The following is a 27,147-nucleotide window of genomic DNA, read 5'->3' on the forward strand; positions in this document are numbered from 1 at the left end:
GTGTTATGGCAGCACACCTCAGCCTGGCGCTGGGCTTTGTGCAGGTTCCGTTCGCCAATCTGTGCTTTAACGCAGCACGAATGGAATGGTTTAAAGCCCGGACGTCACACGGGAAAGGACTGCAGGGCTGCGGGTGTCTCCGAACCTCAGTGCATCTCCAGCGAACAGAAGCCTGCTCTGATCTGTGTAATGCAGCTAAAACGCTGTCACAAAGGTATGTGTCTGAGAAGATTGGAGCAGCATGGCAGTATTGTTAAAAAGGCATCCGATCTGTAGTAAGGATTTTAAGAAAGTGCTTGAGCTCTTACACCTCAGTGCTGCTGCCAGAACCAGAGGGCCGCTTCTGCTGCACGTCGCTGTTTTGGAAGTACAGATCCCATTATACAGATCAGAGCGAGGATAAGGATGTAAAAGGTCCCTATGAGAAAAGCTGGGGCTGTGCACAATGTCCCAGGGCCTCTTGCAGGAGTCTGCTGGATTTCCTGTCTTTGGCAGTTAACCTGCAGGAAGCCCAGATGGTTCAGATAACACCCAGAGGCACGCAAAGCTTGGCAGGAATGTTCATTAAAAACTTTAACCCAGTGCTCGGTTTGCTTTGTAGAGCTTAAGACAACGCACTTCCCTTAATATCAGTGCCACCAAGTATCTGCTCATGGGTAAGTCCATCGAAATGAGAATCTAAAAGCTTCTGTAACAATCTGTAGCACACTAACCAAACCTCTAACCACAGCTCTGATTTCAATACAATGACTAAATATGCAATTTTATTCTTTTTTCCATCCTACTGAACTTCTTTCACCTTGCTAATGAATTTCTACAGAATTAAAAGCAGAGCCTTTCCGACATATCAACCAGCTAGCTTGTCAACATTGAAACGAGAACAGTTTGGGTTTGCACTGTAATTTCCACCATCCTGGTCCTGCCACAAGGGGAGTTTCCAGCACTTGAATGTAACATAGAATTCCCTATGGAACTGTGGTGACTGAGGAAGGGTGTGAGTGTGCAAACACAGCTGTGGCTGTGTGTGCATATCCACGTTAAACATACGTGTACATATAGGTATGTACATATACATGTATATATATTAAGTTGCTCTGCCAGGTTGTAAAACCCCCTTGTTTCATTTCAGTTCTCTGAGCATTTACAGCATACAATCATCTTTTAAAATGTCAAAGTACAGAAGATTATGTGCTAGAGAGAAAGACGGAGGAGAGGGAAGAGAAGGTGACATTATATTATGCAACAAGAGCTAATTAAAAGGCTCTCTGTACATAAACAGCGCTTTATAAAAAGGAAGATTATGCCAGGTTTCCACGTTCTAGTTGAAAGAAATCTGTCAGATGACTGCTCTCTCAGTTACAGGCAAACTCATCTTTCCTCCACCAAAACTAAAATATATATATGTGTGTGTATATATATATATTAATCTTGTGATCCAGAAAAGCACTCCACGAATCAAAGCAGCTGACTTAGAGTTTAACCATGCCCACCCGGGCAGCTGGCTCACCGAGGCACCGTGCCCGCAAGATGCAGAGGTGAGCTGTGCTGAGTGTTCAGTTCCTTCTGCTCATGGGGGTCAGATATAATGGAGTTCTCCAGCCTGGGTGAAGTCACTCAGCAGATACGTAACGAGCACACAAGGTAGAGTCCATATATCAGAGCATTTCTAAAACCAGGCAAGTCCTCAGACACTCACACATGTCAGTCTGGAGGAAGTCATCAGTGAAGGAGAGGAAATAGGTAAAAACATTCATAGGATGACAGCCAACAGCAACCAGAAAAATGTAACATCCCAAGTCTCAATATACAACAAACTAAAACTTATGAATGAGCTGTGCAACACTAGACAGGGACACCTTACTGTCTTCAACATGGCAGCTCCATCTCCCTCAACCCTGCCACACGAGCCTGCAGCTTTACAGTAGCCTGCTTAAGTCAAAGGGCAGCTTGCAGAGACCATCAGAAGCAGGAGTTCTTCCTCCCTTGTTTTCAAACTACAACCCCTGGATTTAGTACCAGATTTCATTATACAGACTTGGCTTTATGTGCTTTCACTCCCACTGGGCCCTGCCTGGTCCGGGAGGTGCAGGGGACAAGCTTCTAATATGGATTGGGTGAGGCACAAAGAGTACCGTGTGTTGAAGCTCCTTAGACACCAAGGGAAGGGACCATACTTACAAGAACAGTGCACAGATGGCTTCTTGTCACGGTGCTCTACCCTCGACCCAGCTTACAGGGGAGAGCAGAGGCAGCCCTATAGCTCCATGCCAGTGCTACATTTCCTGCCACCAGTGGGAGGTCTGAGAAAGTTGCCATGCACCACACCACCGTTCAAAGTGTGGATACTGGTTTCAACTGCCAGGGAAGAAGATGGAGGCAACAAAGAGGAAGCAAGCTGTGGAGCTGGCATTGGAATGCAGGTATATTCTTTGACAAGGTGGTTCTTGTTGGTAGGGGTGTGATCTGTAGGAGGTCAGTTTAGTGGAGCTAAACTTATGCTTGTAAACAAGGACTTCAATTTCTATTGCTTCCTGTCTAGAAAGCAACAAAATTCTTTGAAGTCCCTTTTTTGTCCTACAGTTTGAAAGGGAGGCACAGCTATCTGGTGGTGAGTACATGCTGACAGCTGCCAATCTGCCCGTTCAGATCAACTTCTTAACCCCAAATGATGATGCCAGTCTTTCAAGCAGGAAGAGGAAAAACTGCACCTAGTCAAGTTTGGGTGGATCCTCTGCTTTTTAACCTCATTTCATTCTCACTATGAAGCTCTGGAGCGGTGGTTCTGTTGAGATGACTTTCAACTCTGTCTTCTTACCGCCCAACAAAAAAGCCAAGTGCAGCAAAAGGGCTAGTGCAGGAGGAGAGATGGTGACGCTGTGAGGTGATCCCCATGCTTCCCATTGCTTCTAATACACTGTAACGTACCTCATGCATTTCTGATTTCCTAACTAAAATCTGTTTCCTACAGAGGCCAAATGCTGAATTGCAAACACGTATCTTCCTGTGGCTCAGTGTACCTGGACTGGCACAAGTCAGTTAAACAGCAAAGAGGCCACCTCCAGGGGAAAGGGGTTGGAGTCTGGCTGGGAGGTCTCTCTGCAGGTTTTTACTTGTCTCTGCTCTCAGAAGGCAAAAGCTGTTCACGCCCTGGAGAGGAATTGCTGGTTTTACTTTGGAACCAGCCCTCGGGACTGTGGGTAGAGCTGAGAACTATGGGTGCCTGCTGAAGAGGATCCCCCTGATTTCCTTCCAGTTTTAGGCCTGAAGAAGTAAAAATGAAAAAATAAACAAAAAGCCCCAACAATGTCACCTTTACATGTCAAAATTAATCTTCCAAAGCTGTTGGTTATTTTTTTTTCTTTATATTGGATTTATTTTCTAATCAGTCCCAGCTTTCTCTACTGCCCTATGTTCCTTTCTTTCTATTTCTGCTTTACAGCCAAGTTAGACATAGCTTTACTGATGAGAACTGCAGACAGAAAGCAATTGTATTTGTAACTCTATCTGCTAGTCTACTTACTAAAACATTTGACTCACCTGGATTTTGGTTTTTTATTTGAAGTGCTCTCAAAGGTTGAAGCATCCACCTGGATCTCGTCTTCATCCTGCAAAGCTGCTTCTAGAGCTGCCTGGACTTTGGGAGCAATGGCTGGACCTTCGTAGTCTCTTGTTGTTCGGCTGGGCATGTCAAGTTCCAGTAATACAATATTCTCTGCCTGAGGAAGTACAAGTGGAATTAAAGCCTATACACTTTCATACAAATAGTTTCTTTTCCTCTGGAAACTTATTCTGCAGGACATTATAAATGCATGCAAGACACTCTGTACGTCCCATCAAAGAACAATCCTCTGAAATTTACATTTCTCTGATTAGGAAGGTGAATGTATGAAGGCTGTAGCCACATCTGGGCTTACCCTGTACCGAGCCTCTGGACGAATCATCATGGACGTCCTGGCATGCTGGCTCAGCGGCCTTTTGTATCCTACAGCAGACACTGGTCTTTTCATCATTTGCTGGTTACTAGAAAACACATATTCAGTCTATCATACACCAAAAGTGAAGACTTCTTGGAGTTTATGAGGTAAAACATTTGGAGATGTATTTCAAGCAAGCAGAAACTACCTAGACTGCATTTCCCAGAACAGCTCTTCCTACAGACAGAGATGAGAAGGTAAGATTGTTATCCCTTGGCATCTGCATCTGTTCCCTGCATGAAACGAGGGATTTCTGCTTAATTTTTATCACAGAGGCCACAGATGCACACAGCTGCACCTAACATGCTAAGTTTACTTTACAGAACCTCCCCTGTAAAGAGGTAGGATCTATCCACAGCTCTCACATCAAAATTTTTGAGAGCTTTCTTAACCAAATCAGACAACAAATATGATAAGAGCTTACTGATATTAAATGGTGCACGCAGTGTTACACATATTTTACATTTAAATGTCAGGCTCACTTAGAAGGAATTTTCCAAACTGTATATTCCTATTTTATTCGACCTACTTAGATGAATGAAAACTTTGTTTTACAACACAGCAAGAATACATAAGAACTCTGGAAGGCTGTTTCAAAACCACGATTTTCTCTGTTGGAGTACCTTGTTTTTGGCAACTAGAGGGCTTTATGTGACCTAGGATTTGATCTTAGTTAGAAAATCACAAGTACACTCACTCCAGACGGGTTATGGGATGCAGTTTCCACTGGTCTTCCTCTTCATCAAAGAATGACCTGTTCATGATCTTATTCTTTTCTTCCAAAGGAATAAAATTTTCAATAATCAGGTGCCTGCATACAACCACAAAAATGGGAAATACACAAGAAACACAGTTAGCTGATGACTCTCCACTGCTCCTCTCCCTGGGAATTAATACAGCCCTGGAAAAGGGAGGAACGTTTTAGCTTTCTCCTGTTTAAATCTTGTTCTGCAAGCATATGAATTCAGTCCCTCCTTTTACTCCCCACCCATAGAAACAATCTCTGTTACAGTTACCAGCAGGCAATGAAGTGAAGGGACTCACTTCAGCTTTAGTTCCCTAGTAAGCTCATTCTGGGTCTGTTCCAGTTCCTGGCGCTCCTTGATGTGCTCTTCTTGGAGATCATGGATCTCTGCCTTCACAGCTTGCAGCTTGGAAAATAACTGGAACAGACCACGGGACCAAAGTCACAAATTTCCAATGTTCCCCTCAGTCTCACACACAGGCTGGTTTTATTTAAGCCACGAGATGTGGACTCACGTTCTCTTTACCTTTTTAAGTTTCTTGGTCTTTATATCCACCTCTTGCTGAAGAGAACTGTAGGTCTCCTTCAGCTCCAGTGTTTCCTCATCCCGACTTTCCATCTGCTGCTGGATCTCCCGCTCCCGACGTTTCTGAAGAATGCCAGGTACAAAAAGTCAGAGACCACAACTGCCCTGCTACCTCCAGGCTGACTGCACGAATCCAACACTCGGGAGGCTTTTACTTCCCTGGGCTCCAGGGCTTTTGCTTTAGCTTCTAGTTCTTCCTATCTCTTGCCTTAGAAATACCAGAAGCATTAGCTCTTCTTTGCCTTTATTCTGCTGAAGGGTCTATTGGAATCAGATAGCGTGAATAAGTGCTCAAGCTTTAATTAAAGTAATTAAACGCTGTGTTTAAATTTTTTTTTTTTAAATCAATTCATACAACAAAGAATGCATAACAGAAAATAAGCTTCTATCATATAATAAGCACCTTTTCTCCTGAGTTAACAGCTGTCACAGTCTGAGGCCTTCCAATTAATTCTTCACTTACAGACACAGGATATAAGAGTTCCATGTGAAAAACTGGAAGAGAACTATTACAAACCTTCTCTACCAATTTCACTCAACAAATAGGATGCAAGCCCTTGCCCCTTCTTTTGAAATCAACAATTGCCATTAAAGCAATGCCAGGGTTAGCCCTGTGCAAACTTTACCTTTTCTCCTCATACAACCTTTTATAAAAGTTCTGCAGGTAGGTTTGGGCTGGGTTTTTTGGTACACAGTAACTAACGCTGCTGCTTGTACCTGTTCTGCAATCTCCTGTCGTTTCTGTTCCAAGATTTTCTGCTGCTCGTTTGTGTGATCCACAATATTTTTCCCTCCCACCAGAAGTTTGCTTTCCATTGCCTGAAAGAAAAAGACAAGGTTGTATGTTTCCCTCCTGGTGACCAGATAACAAAGTCTTTCCTACAGAACCCAACTTTCTCTACTTCTCCAACTTCTTCACGAGGACACCTCCCTTACTTAACATTCTCTTGTAAGTCAGATGCTATGAGAATGGCTATTTCTAAACATCCCTACAAAAAGTAGGAGTCAATGAAGCCATAACTTGCTTAGAATTACAAACTCCTGCAGTGTGGCCTATCTGAAGAACTAAAATGCATATTCTACGTAAAAAGAACTTGTTAATGATCTGTTGCACAATGAAGCATTGTTTGTTTCACAGCTTGTGATAAGATGTATCATCACGTTTTACTGTGCAGATTGCTGAAGATTCCACAAGACCAGCACATAAGAACAATGCAACAACTCATGAATATTGAAGAATGTAATTAATGGTGGAAACTCAACAAAATCTTCTGATCAAACACAAATCACTATTCTGGAAAGCTTTTGAAATATTCTTCCAAATTAAGCAACCAGCTATTCTCCCCATAGCCTAACTAAATTGCTTGTAAGAAGTACGAAAGCACAGCAAAGAATTCTACCTTGATTTTAGCACTCAGCATTTCTGTTGCTTCCTTCTCTCGCCTCAAGTCCTCCATTTTCTTCTCCTTCTCTTTCAGCAGTCTCATCTTTTCTTCGGCTACCAAGCTGTGGTCCTCAACAATAGCTTTCTTTTCAATCTCCAGCTTCTCTTGTTGCTCTCTCCAATAGTCATCTTTGTCATCCCCTTCATCCTCACCCTCCTCAGTATCCTCCTCTTCTTCCCCACCCTCTCTCCTCCTTTCCCTCCTCTTTCTTTTGCCAATAGACCGCTTCTCCAGCTGTGCCTTGAGTCGCGCGATTTCTTCCTGGAATTCACGCAGCAGAGCATCCTTAGGATCCTCATTCACTCTTGGCTTGTTCTTGATGTTTTTGGCACGATTGGCATATCTCAGCGTCGTGAGAGTCTCCTCTACATTGTAAGAGGCAGGGCCTATATTGGCCACCATCACGGTCTTGGCATTGCCACCTAATGAGTCTTGGAGTAACCTAGTTAGCTTTGAGTCCCGGTACGGAATGTGTGTGCTTTTGCCATCTACTAGGGCAGATATAACGTTGCCCAAAGCTGAAAGAGAGAGGTTGATTTTTGTAGCTTCCTTTAACCTCTCCCCCTGTGCTCCAGTCTTAGCTTGGCGCTCGCTGCCTGCAAGGTCTACCAGGTTGAGTTTTCCGACACGGATGTGATTCTCTCCATCGAGTCCCAGCTCACTGCATTCGATAGTGATCACAAAAATGGCGTGAGATCGAGAGCTGTGTTCATTCATGTTGGTGGCACCAACGGAGCGATTCTGGTTTCCCACGTTCATGACATGCTCTATCTCTTTGACACTTTTTGTAACAAAGGAAGACAAATCCTTCACGTATACACCTGTGTCTGGCCTCTCTTTTAACTCCAGCCGTTTGGATTGATCCTTTGATAACAAGTCTCTGATTTCTTCTTGGTATATTTCCAGATAAGAAGCTCTAACTAGGTACTGCTGATTTTGAGATCTAGAGATGTGGGTGAAGATGTGCTCAAAAGAATTGGGGATGACCCCTCTTTTTTCAGGATCACCACGCACCCCCTCCATCGTGTAGGTTTTCCCCGTTCCAGTCTGCCCATAAGCAAAGATTGTCCCATTGAAACCTTGCAGAACAGAGTCCACAAGAGGTCTGAAGGTCTCATCGTAGAGTTCAACCTGTTTGGAATTCCAGTCGTACACAGCATCAAAGGTGAAAGTTTTAGGCAGTTCATGAGATGTTCCCCGTGGATTCTTCACCGAGACCTGCCCTAATTTGACATCCACATTAACAACCTTTTCATATGAAGCTGACTTCTCTTTGCTGTTCATCGGCCGGCATCGAACCACCACCCGAACAGACTCAGAGCTCTTTAACTTAGACATGGCAGCAGGTCTGTGGCTGATGTGACGACAGATGATCCAGTGCTAGAAGCCTAAAACGAAAACAAAAGAGGAATAAACAAAGGCAGTTTCCTACAGATGGCAATTTTGCCAATAGTCAAAGATTCCACTCATCTATTCAAGCAGGATTTTGGCATCATTTAGCTTTTTGATGTAAATCTTCTACTTTGAAAATCCAGTATAGAGTTGCTCTGTCCATACTGTCTGGAATACAGCTTGAAAGGGAATCAGTCAGGTGCTTTCATTAAGCGCTTCACCTACTTATCAAAATACCAATGTGGTATTTTCTGAGTGTCCTCTTTTTACACCTCCAGTGTACCGAAGAAAACATTTTTATGAGACCTTTATGTTACAATTAACTCACATCTGAGACGATGTGGTGCATCATCAGGACCATCCTGCTGCTACAGGCTTAAAACCTACATCCTTTTTTTTCTGAAGCAACACTAGTGCATTGGAATGCCGCCCAAAAGCTTTTTCATGAATTAAAACTTGTGAAGCTGCTTCCTAGAAGCCCACTTACAGCACAATAGATGTTCCAAACAGCAGCCGCGAGGATTCAAAATAACATCATTAAATAGTCTGCCCATTTTTCATCCCCTGAATGTTGTGTTTCCACACCAGGGAAATCTGATGTTACCTTTACATTCTTCCAAGAATCGAGAGACAGAAATTCTTACACCAACGTTTTCACAAAGCCATGCAATCAAGCTGACCACAAAGCAAATCATCAAGGCAGCCAGATGTAGCACAGTCATTGTGCTTGCAAATATTGTCAAGCAAACCAGCTAGGTGAGTACATCACCGCAGTGAGCTGCACTCCAACACCAACCAACAATGAAGAGGACAACTTCCACTGCTCCATTTGGGTACGGTGAGGCAGTGAGCTGCAGCCCTGGCTGCGCAGCTCATCTGCTTCCTGAGTGCCCAGGTATGGCTCAGGGTGTAGCGAATGCATTTGGAGGCAGACTCACAATGACCACAGCATGCAGCAAACTGAGCAGAGCAGTTAGAACCATACCGTTGTTAAGGAAGACCTTCAAGACGCCCAGTACACAGTGCCAACTGCCCACGTCCCTCAGGGCCACATCTCCAGAACACCTCCAAGGACAGTGACCCCACCACTCCCTGGGCAGCTGCACCAGCACATCACCGCTCTTCAGAGAAGAAATCGCTCCTAACAAACACCCAGCTTTTTGGGGTCGGACCAGCAGATCTCCAGAGGTCCCTTACAAGCGCTGTGATTCCGTGCGGTTTCTCACAAGGAATGGCTGCTTGTGAGGGGAGCAGCAACCCGGCCGGCAGCAGCGCTCGGTACCGGGCCCGGCCGGCAGCGGGGCTGAGAGCACGGCGGGCACACGGCGCCCAGCCCGGTCCGTGGCCTCGGACCCGCGGCTCCCCTCAGAAAGACCCTCCGCGTTCCGTCACTCCTCACCTCGCTGCAGGAACCCCCAAATCCACTACCGCTCTCTCACGGCTCAAACCTCCCCGATCTCGGAGCTGACACATCCCGGCCCGGCCGCTTTTGTCCTTCGCTCCTTCCCCGCTCTGTTCTAAGCACGGGAGCCCAGTACGGGCCGCTTCGCTCCCGCTGTCAGCGCCAGCCCTCCGCCCGTCGCTCGCCGCTCGCGCTCAGTCCCGCCTCTGCGGGGACACCTCGGCCCACCGGGCCGGGCCGCACTCACCTGCGCCGTCACCATGGAGCCCCGCGGCCGCCTCCTCCCGCGGCACCGGAAGTGGAGGGGTGGGAGCGGCCGCCGCCCCCCGCGCACTTCCTTAGCAACGCGCGCCCCCCGCCCCTCGCGCACTTCCTTAGCAACGCGCTCCCGCCCCGCGGCGCCACCACAAAGGGTTGGCGGGGTGCGCGCCGCCCGCTGCCACAGCTCTGAGGCGTGCGGGGATGGGGGGGGAAGAAAGAAATGTCAGTGGCACGCGAGTGAATACAAAACCGATTTTATTGTTATTAAAAAAATAACACATTTGTTTAAAAAACAACAAACCCTCCATTCTCCAGAGGGAGGGAAGGAGCACCTCAGCGCCCTGCAGCACTCGGACCTTTCTCCGCTCGCCCCGGGCTCCTGTGAGAGCCCACCAGTGCAGAGGCACAACCAGCTGACACGGAGCTGAAGCAGAGCCCTGTGTGCTGCAGAGCACCAGCCAAAGGATGGGATTAAGAAAAGAAGTCGGGCAAATTGGGACTTGCCACACCCAAATTGCACCGGGCCAAACGGCCTGCATCACCCCAGTGTTTGTCTTGTTGCTGCCTGTTCCCAGTTGGCCGTGCTGGGAGCGAACCCTACAGGCAGGAATTCTGCTGTCAGAGGGACTATTTTCACAAAGTACAAAAATAAAGAAAAAATAAAACCCCCAAACCGCTACCAAAGACCTGAGGATGATTTACACCAATCCCCATGCCAGCTACTTCAGATGTTTTGACCTAAGAACAGTTAGACTTCTATTACAGACCTCCACCATCGACAGCTACAAAGCCCTACATCTCCAAACTCTGCCTGCCTAGGAGAGATTTCCCATCTGTGTCCAACAAAAGGACAACTGCCACGTGTAGACACACCACCACCCTACTTCTCCAGCACCACTGAGATCACTGTGCCCCACAAATGCTCCTTCTCACAGCGCTGCTGTAAGAGGGGATTAAATCTCTTTACAGGGAATGGAAAAAGAGGCACCGAGGTGATGTGGGTCCAGTAAAGCAATGGCACTCAATAAAACCAGACCTTACAATTTCCAATCCTAAGCTTCATCTTGCACTCCTATTCAGGGACCACAACATTCCTGAATATACTTTGCACCTGAAAAGAAACTTATGATCAGTTTTGGACAATAAGAACCTTAATGACATTTCCAGATAAAATTAATAATGAGAAGAAAAAAAACAATAATTTGAGCAGCTTCTTCATAATTGTTGGCAAGCCCACCCAAAAGAGGATGGAGAGCTATATAAACTACGTCTTAATAACTACATATAGTTTACAGTTTCCAATAAACTACATGATTTTGAATTTCTTTTCTGTCTGGTATCACAGAAGTGAAGTCAGACAGAAGAGTGACTGTGCAAAGTATCCAAGGGTTGGAAACATCTCTGCCACAACCAGGCAGCATGCTCTGCACAGAGTGATCAACACCAGCATGGTCCCACAGTGAGGCACCAGGTTTAGAGCCCTGAGAACCATCAAGCCTGCTCCTCTTTCGGTCAGAATTCGTCCCGTAACCTTGGAGGGTGGTCCATGCCAAAAAATGAAGAGGGTTTTCCATGCACATCGCGCTCTCTTTTTACAAATGCAGTAAATGAAGAGACACAGTTCCCAATGAAGTGATCAGATTGGCCAAGGATGTACAAGTCGATCTGAGCCACCTCTGGCTGCAAGCTTACAACTTTGATCTGTGGAGAAAAAGAAGGAAAGTAAATGAATCTAAACCTCTAAACACCCAAATGTCCGTCTTCACATCACACTAGAAATGGGAACATACAACACAAAAAGAGTGGATTCTGCCCTAAGTTGCCCTATAATTCATCTACGAGTAGATAAAGGTCAAATCCTTTTTGAAAGATCACCTAGAGATAAATGTGGCTCATCACATCTTCCATTTCTCCCTTATAATCTACAGAATTAAAATGGAGTCCAGAAAGTATGAAGACAGGCTGAAGGTCCTCAGAGAGGCGTTACTGGTGTTCGTTTCAGCACAAGATTCCAAATGCTTCAGGACACTTTGCCCCTCAGTCTCTGAAAGAAAAGCAGCCAACCCCAGCGTGCCAACCTCTGCCCAATCTTTCCACTCACTCACTAGGAAGTTTGACTCTTATTTCAACAACAGGCTACTTTAACACCTTAGATTATTAAACCTGATGTCCCTGGAGATCTATTACACAACTGTGCCTGCTGTCTGTGGGAGTAACATATCAGAATCTGAGGACAGTTTTTACTGAAGCACTTTTGCTGGATCAAGTTTCCGGAAGACTTACCTTTCCTTGGAAGAACTGCTGTATTTCCTTTGTGTAGGGCTCAGAATCTGTAGCAATATAAACAGATTTGGCTTCTGTCTTTTTCACCCAGACCTTGAGAGCACGCTTAATCTCTTTGAGGTCTGGCAGGCACATGTCCATGGTAAGGGGCACAGCAGTGCTGCGGTCATAGCCCACACACTGAGGTGAAGCCATGAAGTGAGACCCAGCCGTCCCATCCTTTAACATGTTACAAGCATTTTTCTGTTGGAAGAAAAGAAAAGATGTTAGAATGAAAACAGCAAGTCCCTCACCACTGCCAGCAGCATTACAATCTGTCTGTAGGAGGAATCCCAGCAGCATTTCCAGCACTCAAACACTGTGAGCTGCTGAATGTAAATACAATCAGGCTTCAGAAGGGCAGTTCGTATTCCAAGTGTTTTTCTGCTGAATGTTAGTCACCCCCACCTACAGCAATTCCATGGGTTACAGCAACAAGCCTTACAGAGGAACCATACCCAATCTGAGCCGATCCTCAGGTGAATTCCTACGTAGGGCCTAACCAGCAGAGAATGAATGTAGGCTTCTCCTTTCTTCACCATTTCATCAGACCACACCATGTACTTATGGAGGGGTCGGTGCTCCTCTAAGACTGGAAACTGGGCTGGAGCTCCAGGTAAAGCAAGTACAGGGTGCTCAGATGGTGGAAACCTAAGGGGAAACAGACAGGAATACAGGAATATAGCAATTCTGCATGCCTAATTAAGCACAGAGAGCACTGCAAGTGAGTTTGTGAAGGTCAGAACGGAAACTGAACACCCTGAGATATACAGTATCTTTTATACCAAACTTACACAAGATAAATCTTAATCATTTTGCTACAGGAACAGAACACTGACATAAAACTCCATCTCTGGAGGTCCCTTCCAAACCCTACAATTCTGTGATTCTGTGATTACCACCTTTTACCTCATACCTGGTAACAAATAACAAAAAGTGCTATTTGAAGATGAAAGGACAGCAGTCTGAAACACGAAGCAACGAGTGGTAATTTAGCTTATACCTCCATCCCAGGCTACAGCAATTATGTCACCCAAACATACTGATATGACTAAAGTCACTTATGACTCAGTAAACACAAAGCAAGCAGCAAAACAGTTCATGATCAGCACAGTGAACAGCTCAATGAACAATTCATGAAAAAAGTATTAATGTTTTTATTATATTGCTACGTAATCACTTCAATCTCCTCCTCAAATTGTGATGGCTCTACAGAGTGACTAGAAGAACCGTTTTCCTGAGCGATTCTGAAAGCCCACACTTCTCCAGCTTCACGCTACCTTTGGAGCCAATGGTCCCTGTATGCAGAACTGAAGGAGATCCCCTTGAAGAGTTCAGACTTATCAAAATCCACTTTGAACTGATCCCAGAATGGACCAAATGGGTTTCCATCCTGCAAAGGAGAGAGAAGCATTCGCTCAATACACACAGGGCTGAAAGACAGATTGAACAAGATCCTGAGCTGAAAAGTCAAATTACTCCTCTGTTACTGGAAGAATGCAGACGGATATCGCAGCCTGTGTGCCCACATCAGCTCCACGGGAAGAAAGTGAAACACTGAATAAAGTTAACGGAGAAGTAAGGCAAAGGAAATTGAAAAGAAAAAGAACACCGCCGTTCACAAACTTGCTTTTAAATGAGACAGCTTTACAACTTATAGCTGAACAACTACGCTGCATATGGGAACAAGCGAGGACCAGAAAAGAAGCCTTTTTTGTTCTAAATTTGTTCTCCTTGCAGTCACAACCAACTCTGAAGCAATATAACTCACGCTTACAACCTTCATGAACCCCATACTTGCTGACAAAGAAAGGCAGGAAGGTGCAGCTAGGCACACAGTGAAAGGAATGCACAGAGTGAAAGGAATGCACACAGAGTGATTTGGGACCCACAGCTCCCAGGTTTGCAAATGAATGGCAAGCAGCAGGAGGCAACTGCTCCTTTTGGAAGGCCTGCGAGATCCAGGCAGGCAGGCTATGGGGGTGCAGGAGGAGCTCACCTTCATGGGACAGGTGCTTTTGTCAGCACTCCTCTGCGCCGCAGCCTCAAAGCAGTATGCCACTCTCCTGCCGGGAGGCCAGTGCTGCGGTGCCAGCTGCTCCATGAACTGCTCCAAGCTGAGCACGCGGTGGTACTGCATGAGGGGCTCCAGCTTGAAGTACTCCTCGTAGGGAACGTGCAGCTACAAGGCAGAGACAGCTTCACTCGGGGACCCGGGATCCCCCACCCAACCACGAGGCTCTCCCCGGCTCTGCCCGCCCCCCACTCCCCGTTCCTGGCTCACGTTGGTGTAGGGCGGGCGGTGGTGCCGGTACTCGATCCAGGGCGGCACGGCCAGGGTGCGGTTGAGGGCTCGGGCGAAGGCCAGGGCGCCCAGGAAATGCTCGGCCTGGTTCCCGAAGCGGCCTGCGGGAAGAAGGGAGAGCAGGCTTCAGCCTCCGCCGGGACCTCTGCACTGGGCCCAGCGGCGGAGGGAGGGCCTCACCCATGCAGGGGCAGTACAGCAGGTAGCCGGCTGCATCCCAGCCGCCCGCCGCCACCGTTACCGTCACAAGGAGGAGAGCGGCGCCGGCCAGCGGAACCATGGCGGCGGCGGCAGCAGAAGCAGCAGCGGCAGGATAGCACCCTGTCCCGGCATGCCCCGCGCGCTCCGGCACGGCCGCTCTAACCGGAAGCGGCCGCCATCGGGGCGGAAGTGGGGCTCGTGACGTCACTCCCACAATGCCCCGCACAATGGGGCCGCCGCGGCCTGGGCCGGAGCCGCGCCTGGCGGGGCCCGGGGGAATGGGGTGAGTGCGGGCAGCGGAACCGGCCCGGGGGCGGCGTCGGGGCGGCCTCCTCCCCTCCGCGGCCGGGTTTCTCCTCAGAGCGAGGTGTGAGAGAGGGGCGTGAGGGGGCAGCTGGGGGACGTAGGCCCGGCCCTCCTCCCGCCCTCCCCTCAGCGCTGCGCCATGGAAACGGGGAGGGGGCGGCACGAGGGGCCTTCAGTAGGGCGGGAGATTCTCGGTGGGACCGGCGGTTCCGCTGTTTCCCTCTGCCGGCTGTAGGCGTTCGGTCCTTCGGAGCTATATGAGTGGAAGTAGAGATTTGGGGGATAAGTCGCCCCGGAGCCATTTTGCGTGCGGGGTTCCCCGCGGTTCGGAATCGGTTCGGCCTTTATGTTCCCTCTATGCGCTGTCAGTGGGGAGATCGGTGGGGATTTGGGGGATGAAACGGTCCGCGGAGGAGGTTCAGGAGGGAAAAGCACCCGTGTGGCCAAAGCTTCAGATATTACGGAGTCATAGAACCGTTTGATTTGAAAGGGAGCCTTGTATACATGCGAGGGGAACTTCCAAGGTGCACCCGGGGTCAGGCAGAGAGGTGAGGCTGAGGTTGGAGCTGGAGTTCTACTTGCAAATCATGGAGCAACCAGAGTTGTTTACTGTGAGGAAATAAGAGTTGGCACAGGGGATCCCAGTGCCACATGTGTTGGATGTGTGGTTGTAACCACAGGGGCAGAGCAGCCCCGCGTGTGTGAGGAGGGAGAAAAGTGATTTTCACACCTGACTGTAGTGTTGGAAAGGCAGTACTGAAGGACTGCAACCAGGTCAACACTGCTGACGTGAGAACAATGTTGGAAAATGACAGAAGATATGGAAGAGTCATACCAACAGTGTGAGGTCTGGCAGTAGCACTTTGCAATCGGAGTTGGAGCAGAACTCGATTAGGATCCTATAATGGGGCTGGCTGTGTTTCGGTATGAGGAGCAGTGCTGCAGTGTTGTAGTCACTTTATTGGAGTGACTGTGGGGAATGATGGAGCCCATGCTCCTGTGCCTGGCAGGTGCCAGTTCTGCCAGGAGCTGCACTGAGCTCCAGCTCCAGGCGAACACTGAGCTTCCATCAGAATTACAGCTCTCTGCTTTTTCCTGTCTTGCTGGTGCCTTCCACCTGAACAAGTAGAAGCCTGAACAACTTAAATTAGCAAAGGAAACCTGAATGGGACACTGATGCAGCTCAGGGAGGAAAAACTTAAAAATAAATTACTTTTCATTGGGGTGAGTTCCTTCAGAGGCTCCATACTGCATAGCTGGGCCAGCTCCATACAGAACCAGGTGGAGACTCAGAGCCCCATGGCCAACCCCACCAATCCCAGGAGAGTTGTGAACACAAGAGTGCAGCCTCTGTCTTCAGGGGGGAAAGGACTCCTGGCACAGCAAGACTCACCAGACACAAGGGTGGACAAACTCAAATTATACACCAGCAATGCTCTCTAGAAAAGAGAAACTGCAGCTACACAATATGGGACTCGTCAGGCAGGGCCGTTGTCCTGGCTTCCTTACTTCTGCCAATCTGCTGCAGTGGGACTGACACAGCTCAGCTGGTGGTCAGTGAACCCATCCAGACTCCTCTTAGTTTTTCCTATTATTTTGTACAGGTCCCAGTTCTGTGGCACTGGAAGGCTGTCCAGGGGCAGAAGCTGTGCAGCAGCAGTTTTCTGTACTACTCCTATCAGAGTTTTCAGGAGCTGCGTAGGCTAGAAGTAATTTTATGGACTAGAGTGGGACTTTCTTAGGATAGAGAGTTTCTTCAGTGCTGGTACCAATGCTATGGTCTGAAAGAAGAGAACAAGTGGAGGTGAAGTGTATCTGTGCTGTAGTGTCTTTCTCTGGTGGCTACAGCATTAGAATCAATGGGAGCGCATTGGAAACATACTTTGAATACAAAAAATGGATTGTACAGAGTTTTCTAGCCAAGCATGAGCTACGTTGTTAATCTTCAGAAGATCTGTGTCACTGTGCTTCTGCTGTTACTAATCAACGAACCAAGTTGCTATAGAGTTCACTGATAATGTGCGAGCTCCTCATGTTGTCCTGTTTTTCTTTCTTATTCTGCAGCTGTCAGAGTGTCCTGTGACATGGCTTTAGAATTAGAAACAGGCTCAAATAGGTGGAGTCCTTTTGTCTTGCTAAAACCTCACTATTCTAAGGACAGGTTAATTAAATTTTACAGTAATCAATTTCAGAGATTATCGTATCTTAACTCATTGTGTTTGGGTTTCTGCTCAGCGAGCAATAGTTCATGTACCATGCTATTAAAGACAGCACTTCTCAAATTTTGTCTTCCTTCAGGTAGTTCTGAAACCAGCACAGATGGCTGAGCTTGTTCAGAGGGAAAGAAGTAAATACCTGGAGAAAATGGCAGAGACTCTTGGAATGTGCGCGCAGCTCTGACACAGGAAATAGAAAGCATTTATCTTTTCCAGCACCCGTCCCGTACAGAGGTGAAATATTTGCAGTCTCAGACACCTATGAAGGAAGACCACTCTGAACCACAGGATTTGTGCATCTTGAAGGGTAGGAGCAGCTGTCGCGTCGCACTGGCTTATATCAAAATGGCACCTCAGCAATGCCTGCCCTTTTTTTTCTATTGTGCTCTGCCTGTGTGGGTTCAGCCCACGCCAAGCTGAACTCCGTTCTTAACAGACATTTCTAAACCTCGTGCTTAGTGACACATTGTCTTAAAGCCGTCCCGTTTCCCGGTGCTTTCCACCCCGTGGGGACACTCAGGTGTTGTGATGGATTGTGTGGCTGCCGTTATTGTTGTGTCAGCTATTTATAACGTTCACTGGTGCACTTTCGTGGTGGGGGTTGGTGAGTTCCCTCACAGTTGCACATCCTGCCCACAACTGGCACTCATGCTGATGTACAGGCAGGAAGTTCCTCCCTCTGAAGCAATCATGGAGTAAGAAAGAGCTTGAGGGTTTGATGCTATTTTAAGAAGAGTTTCTTAGGCAGCTAAATTCAGTGAAAGAGATCTTTTCTGAGGTTTTTATTCCAGCTAACTGCTTACTGGTAACTGCTGGTAGAACCTTACAGAAACGCAGCGCTCTACCGACAAGACAAACACTACTGAAGAACAACAGAGAGGGTAATTCAGAGAGGGAAAACTTACCCTACGATAGAAAACAGAAAGCACAATGACTAATAGCACCCTCAGGAGAAGTCGCATTTTCTGTCTTCCTGAAAAAGGTGTGATGTTGCTGGCAGAAGCAAGTTTTCTTCCACAGCCTGGTTAACCTATGAGTGGTTGTGTGGATTGGTTTGCTAGGAGGTGGTCTTACTAGTGTAACAGGCTGGTGGGGTGAAAAACAATACATGCATACCTTAGTTCTTCAGGGAAGTTCTAGAAAGGAATGCCATGTGAGCAAAGGTCAAGAGGAAGGAAGAACAGACTACAAAGAACATAGAAAAAGAAGATGAGAAGAAATTCCACAAAAAGAGCCTGGGAAAGGTGGGGTATGTGGAGGCACAGGGAGACACCCACTTATTTCAGGACAATGCATGCAGCAGGTAACACTGGTTGCAAAAACATTATTCAGAGAAGCTTAAGCTTTATTCAGGCAAGTGAGATAGGAGTTAAGGGAGAAAAGAGCCACATGGATTCTGGAGATGTGAGTTTCCCAAGGCTGTGAACATGCAGTATGAGTGTCTTCACGTGTGCTTGTTGAATCTCACCTGTGTTTTGTGCTCAGGTGGAAGATGCAGGGCCTTAACACCAATTCTTCTGTGATTCCAGATGATGACGTTTTGCTGTTAAAGCAGTTTGGTCACTGAGGGTTCCAACGGAAACTGCACCCAGACAGCATCAAGTGAGACATCTGCAGGCTCGAGTTCTGCTTGACATGGCCATGTTGTACTAGGCCTGCCATGACGGCATTTTTTCCCAGTGTTCCCAACTGGATTCAAGATGCAAAGCAGGAGGACGAGGAGACAGGCTGGAAATTAGTTCATAGGCCAAGAGGTGAAGAGACTGAAAGTCAGGGAAAATGCCAATGTGAAATATCAGAGACCTCCTTCACCAATGTGGACAAGCTGAGAACTCACACGCTTTCTCATTCTGAGCAGAGACCGTACAACTGCCCTCAGCTGCACTGTGGCAAAGCCTTTGCATCTAAGTACAAGCTGTATAGGTAGGTAACTGCTGAGTGCCTCTGCAGAACAGTGCTCCTCTACCAGAAGAGGGGGGGAAAACCCCTCCATCGTGTTTTTTTGATTGAATTTCTGAGAAGGTGGAGGAGGGGGAATGCCCTTGTTACCTTGCAGAGCAGCTGAGTCCCAGACATTACCATACTTGGCATCTCTTTAAGCGCCCTGCAGAGAGCTTCAGATAATAGTTTATCCTGAGCTCAGTATGTTTTTCGTTTTACTAAGAAGGAAATTGAAGCAGAAATTGAAGTTCACAGATTAAAAAAACAAAATGAAAGGGAAAAATAGCGTTCACATTTGTTAAGCCCTACCTTTGTAGCTTTAATCACAGAAATATTTCTGTGGCACTGCCTCTCTAGCATGAAGTAGAGCTCACATTTATGCACTGAAATATTAGATAGAATAATTAGAGTTCCACTGGGAATTGAAGACTAGATGAACCACGGTGTCAGACAGTATAGCATACCAAGATAAAATCAGTCCATATTAGCTGTCAGCAGACAGCGACAAAGTCTGATGCTTCCTGATGAAATGAAACTATCTCATCAGCAAACAAGTATTTCTTGTCATGAATTTTCATTGTCATTTCCCCCTATGATAGCCTCAACTTAAAGAACAGGAACCAAGTAGGCAACTGAAGTGTTCATCTGCAGAGTTGATGCCTACTAGGGAGGACAGGTACTGCTGGGACAGCCTCATTAACCGGTGCATGAAATGCTGTGCTTCTGTGCCTGCTGCCCAGGCTGCCAGTTCTGCATCTGTTAGTGAAGTTAAAATGCCACCTGGGATTTTGATGGCATGAAGCATAGAACACGTGGAACGTTTTGGAAAAGTAGCACGCGTTCTCTGAGGGGTTGGACACTAGTCTAAACTGTGGTGCTTTTCTCCCAAAAGGCATATGGCCACTCACTCTGCTCAGAAGCCTCATCAGTGCATGTACTGTGAGAAGATGTTTCACCGGAAAGATCACCTCCGCAACCACCTGCAGACCCACGATCCCAACAAGGAGGCCCTCCACTGTCCTGAGTGTGGCAAGAACTACAACACAAAGCTCGGCTTCAGGCGACACCTGGCCATGCACGCTGCCGCCAGCGGTGATCTCAGCTGCAAGGTGTGCCTCCAGACGTTTGAAAGCACCCAAGTCCTGCTGGAGCACCTCAAAGCTCATTCCAGACGAGCTTCTGGTGGAGCTAAGGAAAAGAAGCATCCGTGTGACCACTGCGACAGACGCTTCTACACCCGGAAAGATGTGCGGAGACACTTGGTAGTGCACACGGGGCGGAAGGACTTCCTGTGCCAGTACTGTGCTCAGAGGTTTGGGCGGAAGGATCATCTGACCAGGCACATGAAGAAAAGCCACTCCCAGGAACTGCTGAAGATTAAGACAGAGCCAGTCGACATGCTGGGTCTTCTAAGCTGCAGCTCATCCGTAGCGGTCAAAGAAGAGCTGAGTCCCGTCCTGTGTATGGCATCCAGAGACATGATAGGTGGTAAGAGCTTCCCTGGCATGTTGCCTGTGGGCATGTACAGTACGCATCTCCAAACCATGCCAAGCTCAGGGATGCCCCATTCTTTGGTTCCCAATTCTCTTCCAATGGGAATGAGCTATCCTCTGGAGTCGTCTTCTCCTATCTCTTCCCCACCGCAACCTCCTCCAAAGTATCAGCTTGGATCTACCTCATATTTGCCTGAGAAACTACCCAAAGTAGAGGTGGACAGCTTTTTGTCAGACTTCCCTGGCAGCCTGTCTCTCTCATCTGGTGAGCCTCAGTCCTCTTCGCCTCAGCCACCTGCTCTGGATGAGGCTTTGCTTTCCAAGAGCCCTGCTAACCTTTCAGAGGCTCTCTGTGCTGCTAACATGGACTTTTCTCATCTTCTTGGCTTCCTCCCCCTAAATCTTCCTCCTTGCAATCCACCTGTATCTTCAGGGGGATTAGTCATGGGCTACTCACAGGGGGAGACACAGCCACTGCTTTCCACTTTGCAACATCAACCTCAAGAATCTCCTGGAACTGGGGCCTCACTGAACTTTGGGCCCCTTCACTCGCTGCCCCCCGTCTTCACCTCAAGCTTGAGCACAACCACGCTGCCACGTTTCCACCAGGCATTCCAATAAGCTGAACATAGCACTGGAGAACAGATCTTTCAGTCACCCTTCTGTGGAGAGCCTTAAAAACGCACAACTCTTACTTCCCTTTGGGGTCTGAAAGCTTTGCAAAGCTGATTCAGACAGGAGGTTTCTGGTCTCTGGCAGGAGCACTTGTAAGACTTGAACAGCAGAAATTCCCATGCCAGTCTCAGTCCTGTACAGCGAAAAGTTTTCATCTAATAGACTGGATATATTTTATCTAATTTTTAAATCTGTGAATCAGGAGCCACACTTAGCACTGACCTTCCCTGAGATCCTGGAGCTATGTTCCTCTTTGGGAGGGGACTGTCCCTGAGAAGGAGTTGAGACTCTTTCATCTCGGGCTAAATGTTTGAAGAGTCCAGCTTCCATTTCAAGTGATCACACTGCTATTCTGGCAAAGCAGCTAATACCTTCAATGGAGAAGGAGAAGTCAAGATACTCACGCTGTATGAAGCCAACGGGGAAGAAGCTGTCCTTCCCCACTACCTCTCACCCAACACAGCTTACTCCATCGAATACAGATGACTCCACATCAGTGTTAAACAAAGGACCGTTTACATGCAGAGTTCAGACATCACCTCGTTCTTCTTTGCGGAGCCTTTAGGTTAAACTCAACACAGTGAACATTGTTTACACAACGCAGTTCTGTTTCCACCGTTACAAAAATAGGAGGCACCAGAACACACTGGCCTTATATCTGGTGTAGCTAGAACACTGTTTACACGACGAAGTCAGGTTGCACTGATTTCTCTTCACGTATCACATTTTTCCCCCATGGGGAAATACATTGCTTTCTGGACCACTTCAGCCTCTGCCACTGGAGGCAGCAGCTTCCTGCGTATTTTCTCTGACTATCCACGTGTCAAGGGGATGGAGCAGCTTGCAGAACTAAGCTTATGTTTGTGGTGTATGTATAGAGCCCTTTTAAATATCTCCTACAGGCAAACAGATCATACGTCTGTTTTGGAAACCAAAGCATGAGAAAAGGCTGGGCTAGGAGGTGGGGGCCCACAGCTCCAAGTCTCGTCCTACCAGGCAGGGAGGAGAGCAAGCTTCAAGCCCCTAGGTTTGCTTTGTTTTATGAACCACAACCATTCAGCGAGGTCAGTACCTTCTGGCTTACCCATGAAGCGGTCTCAAGAGATGCATGCTTATTTTTTTTTTAACCTGTCCTAGGGTGAAGACATCCAGGAACTGGGAGGAAAATTTGGTCCCAGCTTCATTTACACTTGTCACTGTATTTGAAGCATTTTTCCCAACACTAAGTTCTAACAAATGCTGAGGGTTCAGGCCTGCAGTCACTCTTTCACTTAGAATTTGGTCCCCCTGGCCTTTTTGTTCTCTGCTTAAGCCTTGCCTCCAGAAATCCAATCCTGCTTCCAGTCCTACCTCCCAAATCCTTCCCTACCTACTGTGCAGCCAAGCAGCAGCCAGCTGCTGGGTGTCATTTAGCATTTGTATGGTCCCTGCTCTCACATTCCTGAGCGTTCTCGCTGAACCTTAGAACCCGTTTCTGGTTATAGACACACGGATCTTCATACCTCAGCATGCAGGAACTGCCATAGGCCAATATCAGCCAGGAAATCTGTCAGTATGATTCCCTGTAAATCTAGGAAATGCAAAATCTACCTCTACTCTGTTAACTCTTTCAGTGAAGCCACATACTGTCCTTGCTCACCTCCCCAGAGCACCCATTTCAGTCAATGTTACCTTCTGCTGAGCCACCAGTCCCACAGTGTGCCTGTGCTCATGGGCTTGTCCCCTTCCATTGTAGTGAAGAATTTTATTTTTAACTTAGTTTAGTGATTCTTCCCAGAATGACTTTGTAGTGATCCACTGATTCTCCAAAACATAGATCAGTTGTTTTAGATTAGCCAGCAGTGCTGCAAATAATACTTCTGCATCAAAATGTAATATAAGATTTATTTACCTCAGCAATGTCCTGTGGCAATGATTCCCCTGGGTTAAAATGCAGTACTTCCCTTTCTCCACTGTAAATTGTTGCCTTTCCAAGTTCAACGAGTGCCTTCTTGTTCTCTATCATAGAAAAGGTAAATAGGGCATCGCAGCAGTCTTCTGTTTACCATCACTGAATACCTCAGTCTCATCTGCTGTTGCTTTTCTCCTTGCAAATTAGAGTTTCACAGCGTTACCAGTGATATGCAAGCCTTAACCCTGTCTTCAGTTTTAAGAGAATAAATGGGTCAGAATGGATCACTTACAGCAAGGAGTGTCAGATTTATGCAATGCCATTGCACACCTTCTTTCCTTTCTGGCCTTCTTGCTTTCTGCCTGCATTGTACTCCAAACAGACGTCAGCACTGGAATTCCTTTAGCAGCGGTAGCAGAGCTTAGAGCCAGGCATCTTCCTCCTACCAGTAGTCTGTCAAAGAATAAATGGAATTCGTTTCACTATTAGTTGCACGTGTGGTTTGCTTTGCACAGCTCCTCCAGCGGACCTGCAATAACACTTGTGAGTTAAATCAAACCTGACAGCAGCAAAGGGAGCACTCTTGCAGACTGAAGGCTGCATAGCAAGTGTTTGCACTGGAAGCTGGATTCAGTTTCTGCTCCACAGCAGAGCCTAGCGCTTGCAAGGAATTTGTCAGCCGGTCTGAAATAACAGGCTGCTTCCATTTGGAATGCTAAGCACACAAATATTATTTCCTGAAGTGAATCAGTGGGCAACTTTTAGCTGATTTCTAAGAAAACAACGTTGAGCTTCTAAGATACGCCGCTTCAGAGTCTAAATTCACTGGGAAGTGTCCACTGAGGTACCAGAAAAATCAGCAGACATCACCTCAGGCAAACTGGTGCTGTTTGTAGATAGAATGCAATGTTGGGTGCTGCAGCACAGCCTGCAAAATTGTTCTGTGTATGCACAGGATATTCGTGCGTGAGGGGACAGCATTCATTGTGCTGCCAGGGCTGGATGTCACTGCAAGTCAGCCAGGCAGATGGAGCCATCCTGGGAGGGACAAAATACTTCAATGGAAGAGTTTTTGAAGCAGGAATTTCAAAGAGGCTAAATGAATGCAGGAGACAGCAAGCTCGGCTGGGTTTTACACACTGAGGTGTGACAGCAAAGCTCTTTATTGCAGGCACATCTGTGCCAGAAAGATGTCATCAGATTGAGCCCAAGGGAAGCAACTACAGCGAATAATTGGGCAGGAGGGTTTAGAAATGCTTAGAAGCATGGTTAACTTGAAGGTTCAGGACTGTGCAGATAGCCAATGTATAGAGCACGAGTCCAGGAAAGGACAGGACATAACCTAAACAGCAATTGTAGATCAGAATCTCCCTAAATTATCAAAAAGATGAGGATGTAACATCCCACTAAAACAAGGATGCCCTTTGCTCACGCCAGGTGAGCCCCATCCACAGCAGCACAGGATTAACTCACCTGGCCAGTCCTTCCCAGGCTCACATTTCTGGAGCTGTGCGAGAATCCAAAAAGCTTTTCCCCATGGCATTACAGCTTGCTCAAGACCCGTTTGTATGAAGGAACAACACCTTAACTTGCTTTTGTTTCCAGTGAGTTTCACTTGACAGAACACCCAGCTATGGCACTTTGACAGATCCCGCTCAGCTGGCTCACATTAGTGCCTGCTCTTTAGCCCTGGTGTTGAAAATGTCACTTCAATGGGAATCCCTCTTTCCCCTCTGGCAGATGGATGATCTCAGTCCTTTTGTTGGGAGTTCAGCTCTTTGTTCTTTAATTCCTTCCTTGCTGACAGGTGAACAGCAGCTGCTTGGGAGATTTCCTGCAGTTCACTGAAAAAAAAAAATCCTGGTTTCCTTTCTCTGACTTTGCTTTGCCTTTGCTGTCTGGAAAGAATGATCCCACAGAGGCATTTTCTACTTCTTGCAGTTCAGATTCTTAAGAAGCAATCTTCAAAGACGCTCTCCCCATCACCACCACCTTCTTGCTCCTCTCTAATCAGTTACTCAGGCTCCCTCGATTCTCCCTTGGGTGCCTATTTCTCAGTTAATTACTTTAGCCCAGTCAGATGCTCTGCTGCTACAAAAGGCGAAGTGCATGAACCAAGGCAGAACAGCTCAAACAGAACCACTCCATTAAAACTCTTTGAGCTTCCATCATCTTCATCCAGGACGTGCTGCTTTCTGTCACACTCGGCTCGTCTCTGCACTGCTCCTCACCTGCCACGCGCTCACCTCACACCAGTGGATGAGCAGGCTGCTTCAGGAGCCCTTCCACATACCTCAGGCATTCTGTACCTGCAGGTAGGAAGTCTTCTCCCACGGCATTTCCCAGCAGACTCTGCCATCCCCATGCTGAGCACTCACCAAATGCTTCGGAAGCATCTTAAGCAGAGTTCTTCTTGGGTCTGATTTTCTAATGTCCAAAACAGATCATATTCTGCACATCCACACCCGAGGTTTAGCTTTGCTTTCCTATTGAAAGCACAGTTTGCTTCTTACGTGCACAGGTAGTTTGCATGCTCTGCACTGTGTGCTCGTGGCTGAAGCTGGGTCTTCCCCACTCCTTCCCACTGGTGCCCAAATTCAGCACACACATCCAGTGACACGGAGGTACCTTCTGTGTACTGGAGGTCGCTGTGACAAGGCACTGCAAAAGAAAGTTATGTGGAATTTGGACTATTAGATACATCAGCTCTTCATTTTCAGTTAGGGAAACGATCCTCAAACATCTTGTTAACACGCACCTCACTTTAACTGTTACCTTCCCCTTCATCCTCACCATCTGCTTCACATATTGTATCACTCTTTGAAACTACTATGCAAGTAGACAACCAGGTCTGATGGCGAATGTACTGAGACAACAAAGAGAAAGCTGTGCAAAGCCTATGGGACAGGGAGAGCTCAGTGCAGGCCCAGGTCAGCAGGCCCACAGCCCATTCCTGGGTGTCCCCAGCACCCTCTGCTCCAGGCTGGTGCACAACGCAGTACTGGTGGAAGCCAGTCCTGAGCTCACACCTCCTCCTTGCCCTATTGAGTGCCTAAGCCTTGGCTTTTTTTTCGTGCTAGGGGCCCCTAATATCTAGCAGATATTTTTAGAAAGTTTGTTTTGTAATGTTTGTACTGGTATTTTACTTGAATGAGAATATTGAACAAGGAAAAAAAAACAAAAGTAGAGATCTCTGCCCTTGAGGTGGTCGCAGAGGAAACCTGTGGAAGCTGTGAAGATCCCCACTGGGAAGCCGTCATGCTTCAACACTGCTGCAGAGCCACAGGGAGAATCCCAGCCCTGCTGAGGATTGCCATGGGTGGCATTGCCCACAGCCCAACTTCTGCTCATCAGAGGCTCCTCAGATCGAGGGCAGAGCATGATGCAGAGCTCACCAATGTCTCAGTCGGAGGGAAGAGCCTGGGATTCCTGCTTCTGGCAGCCAAAGGCAGGACACACCATCAGCCACTGTGCTGCAGTTCCTGTTCTCCGGTGCTGCAGAGCTCTCCCTCCCCACTGCTGTCCAAGGCAGAAGCTTCCCATGGGTACAGCCTGATGTTTTTCTATAAAGAAACTTTCTAGCACTTTTGTACACAGCAAATAACCTCTTTTTAATGGAGTATTTTGAGGGGCTATAAACAAGGTTTTTTAATTGTAAAAAAAAAAAATGAAATGAAGTGCCATTAGGAGATGTACAGGTCACAATTAAAATCAGTGCTTTCATTGTTTTGCAAAATGAAGTTCAAATTGAAAGCTTTTTTTTTTTTTTAATAAGGAAGTTGTTTATTAAAAGCATTTGAATCATGCACCCTGGGTACTGTTGTGGAGGGGAACGGGGCTTGGGTTGCCCGGTGTTAAGGCAAGTCAGAGATGCAGTTTCCTACACAAATGCCCAGACTTTGGCCTTTCTTTCAATCACAGAATGAGACCCAAGGAAGGACACAGCACCCTGCCTGGGCAGCCAGTGCCATTCTTTTGCACTAAGGAGGAAA

General features: G+C 47.2%; 3 protein-coding genes across 4 annotated transcripts; 1 reads left to right on the forward strand and 2 right to left on the reverse strand.

Annotated features, from left to right (window-relative positions):
* Positions 1–208: 208 nt before the first annotated feature.
* KIF3B (kinesin family member 3B) lies at positions 209–9,894 on the reverse strand. 2 transcript variants are annotated; one of them, XM_048962740.1, is made up of 9 exons: positions 9,792–9,894; positions 6,706–8,138; positions 6,023–6,124; positions 5,246–5,368; positions 5,019–5,137; positions 4,672–4,785; positions 3,915–4,020; positions 3,538–3,716; positions 209–3,261 (listed from the first exon to the last, which is right to left on the reverse strand). In XM_048962740.1, exons 2-9 carry the CDS (start codon positions 8,086–8,088, stop codon positions 3,168–3,170), a joined length of 2,220 nt encoding a protein of 739 aa, XP_048818697.1. In that variant the 5' UTR covers positions 8,089–8,138; positions 9,792–9,894; the 3' UTR covers positions 209–3,167. The 2 variants fall into 2 exon arrangements, with proteins under 2 accessions (XP_048818697.1, XP_048818698.1); XM_048962741.1 differs by lacking the exon at positions 9,792–9,894 and adding an exon at positions 9,128–9,333.
* A 149-nt stretch (positions 9,895–10,043) lies between these two features.
* Positions 10,044–14,819, reverse strand: POFUT1 (protein O-fucosyltransferase 1). The gene is made up of 7 exons (XM_048962744.1): positions 14,613–14,819; positions 14,412–14,533; positions 14,127–14,309; positions 13,408–13,520; positions 12,586–12,778; positions 12,089–12,331; positions 10,044–11,506 (listed from the first exon to the last, which is right to left on the reverse strand). The coding sequence occupies exons 1-7, from the start codon at positions 14,710–14,712 to the stop codon at positions 11,318–11,320; spliced, it is 1,143 nt and encodes a 380-aa protein (XP_048818701.1). The 5' UTR covers positions 14,713–14,819; the 3' UTR covers positions 10,044–11,317.
* Positions 14,819–26,917, forward strand: PLAGL2 (PLAG1 like zinc finger 2). Its single transcript, XM_048962743.1, has 4 exons — positions 14,819–14,916; positions 17,238–17,462; positions 18,685–19,078; positions 19,989–26,917. The coding sequence occupies exons 3-4, from the start codon at positions 18,816–18,818 to the stop codon at positions 21,208–21,210; spliced, it is 1,485 nt and encodes a 494-aa protein (XP_048818700.1). The 5' UTR covers positions 14,819–14,916; positions 17,238–17,462; positions 18,685–18,815; the 3' UTR covers positions 21,211–26,917.
* The last annotated feature ends 230 nt before the right edge of the window (positions 26,918–27,147 follow it).

Source organism: Lagopus muta, chromosome 16 (assembly GCF_023343835.1).
Source record: "Lagopus muta isolate bLagMut1 chromosome 16, bLagMut1 primary, whole genome shotgun sequence".
Lineage (NCBI taxonomy): Eukaryota > Metazoa > Chordata > Aves > Galliformes > Phasianidae > Lagopus > Lagopus muta.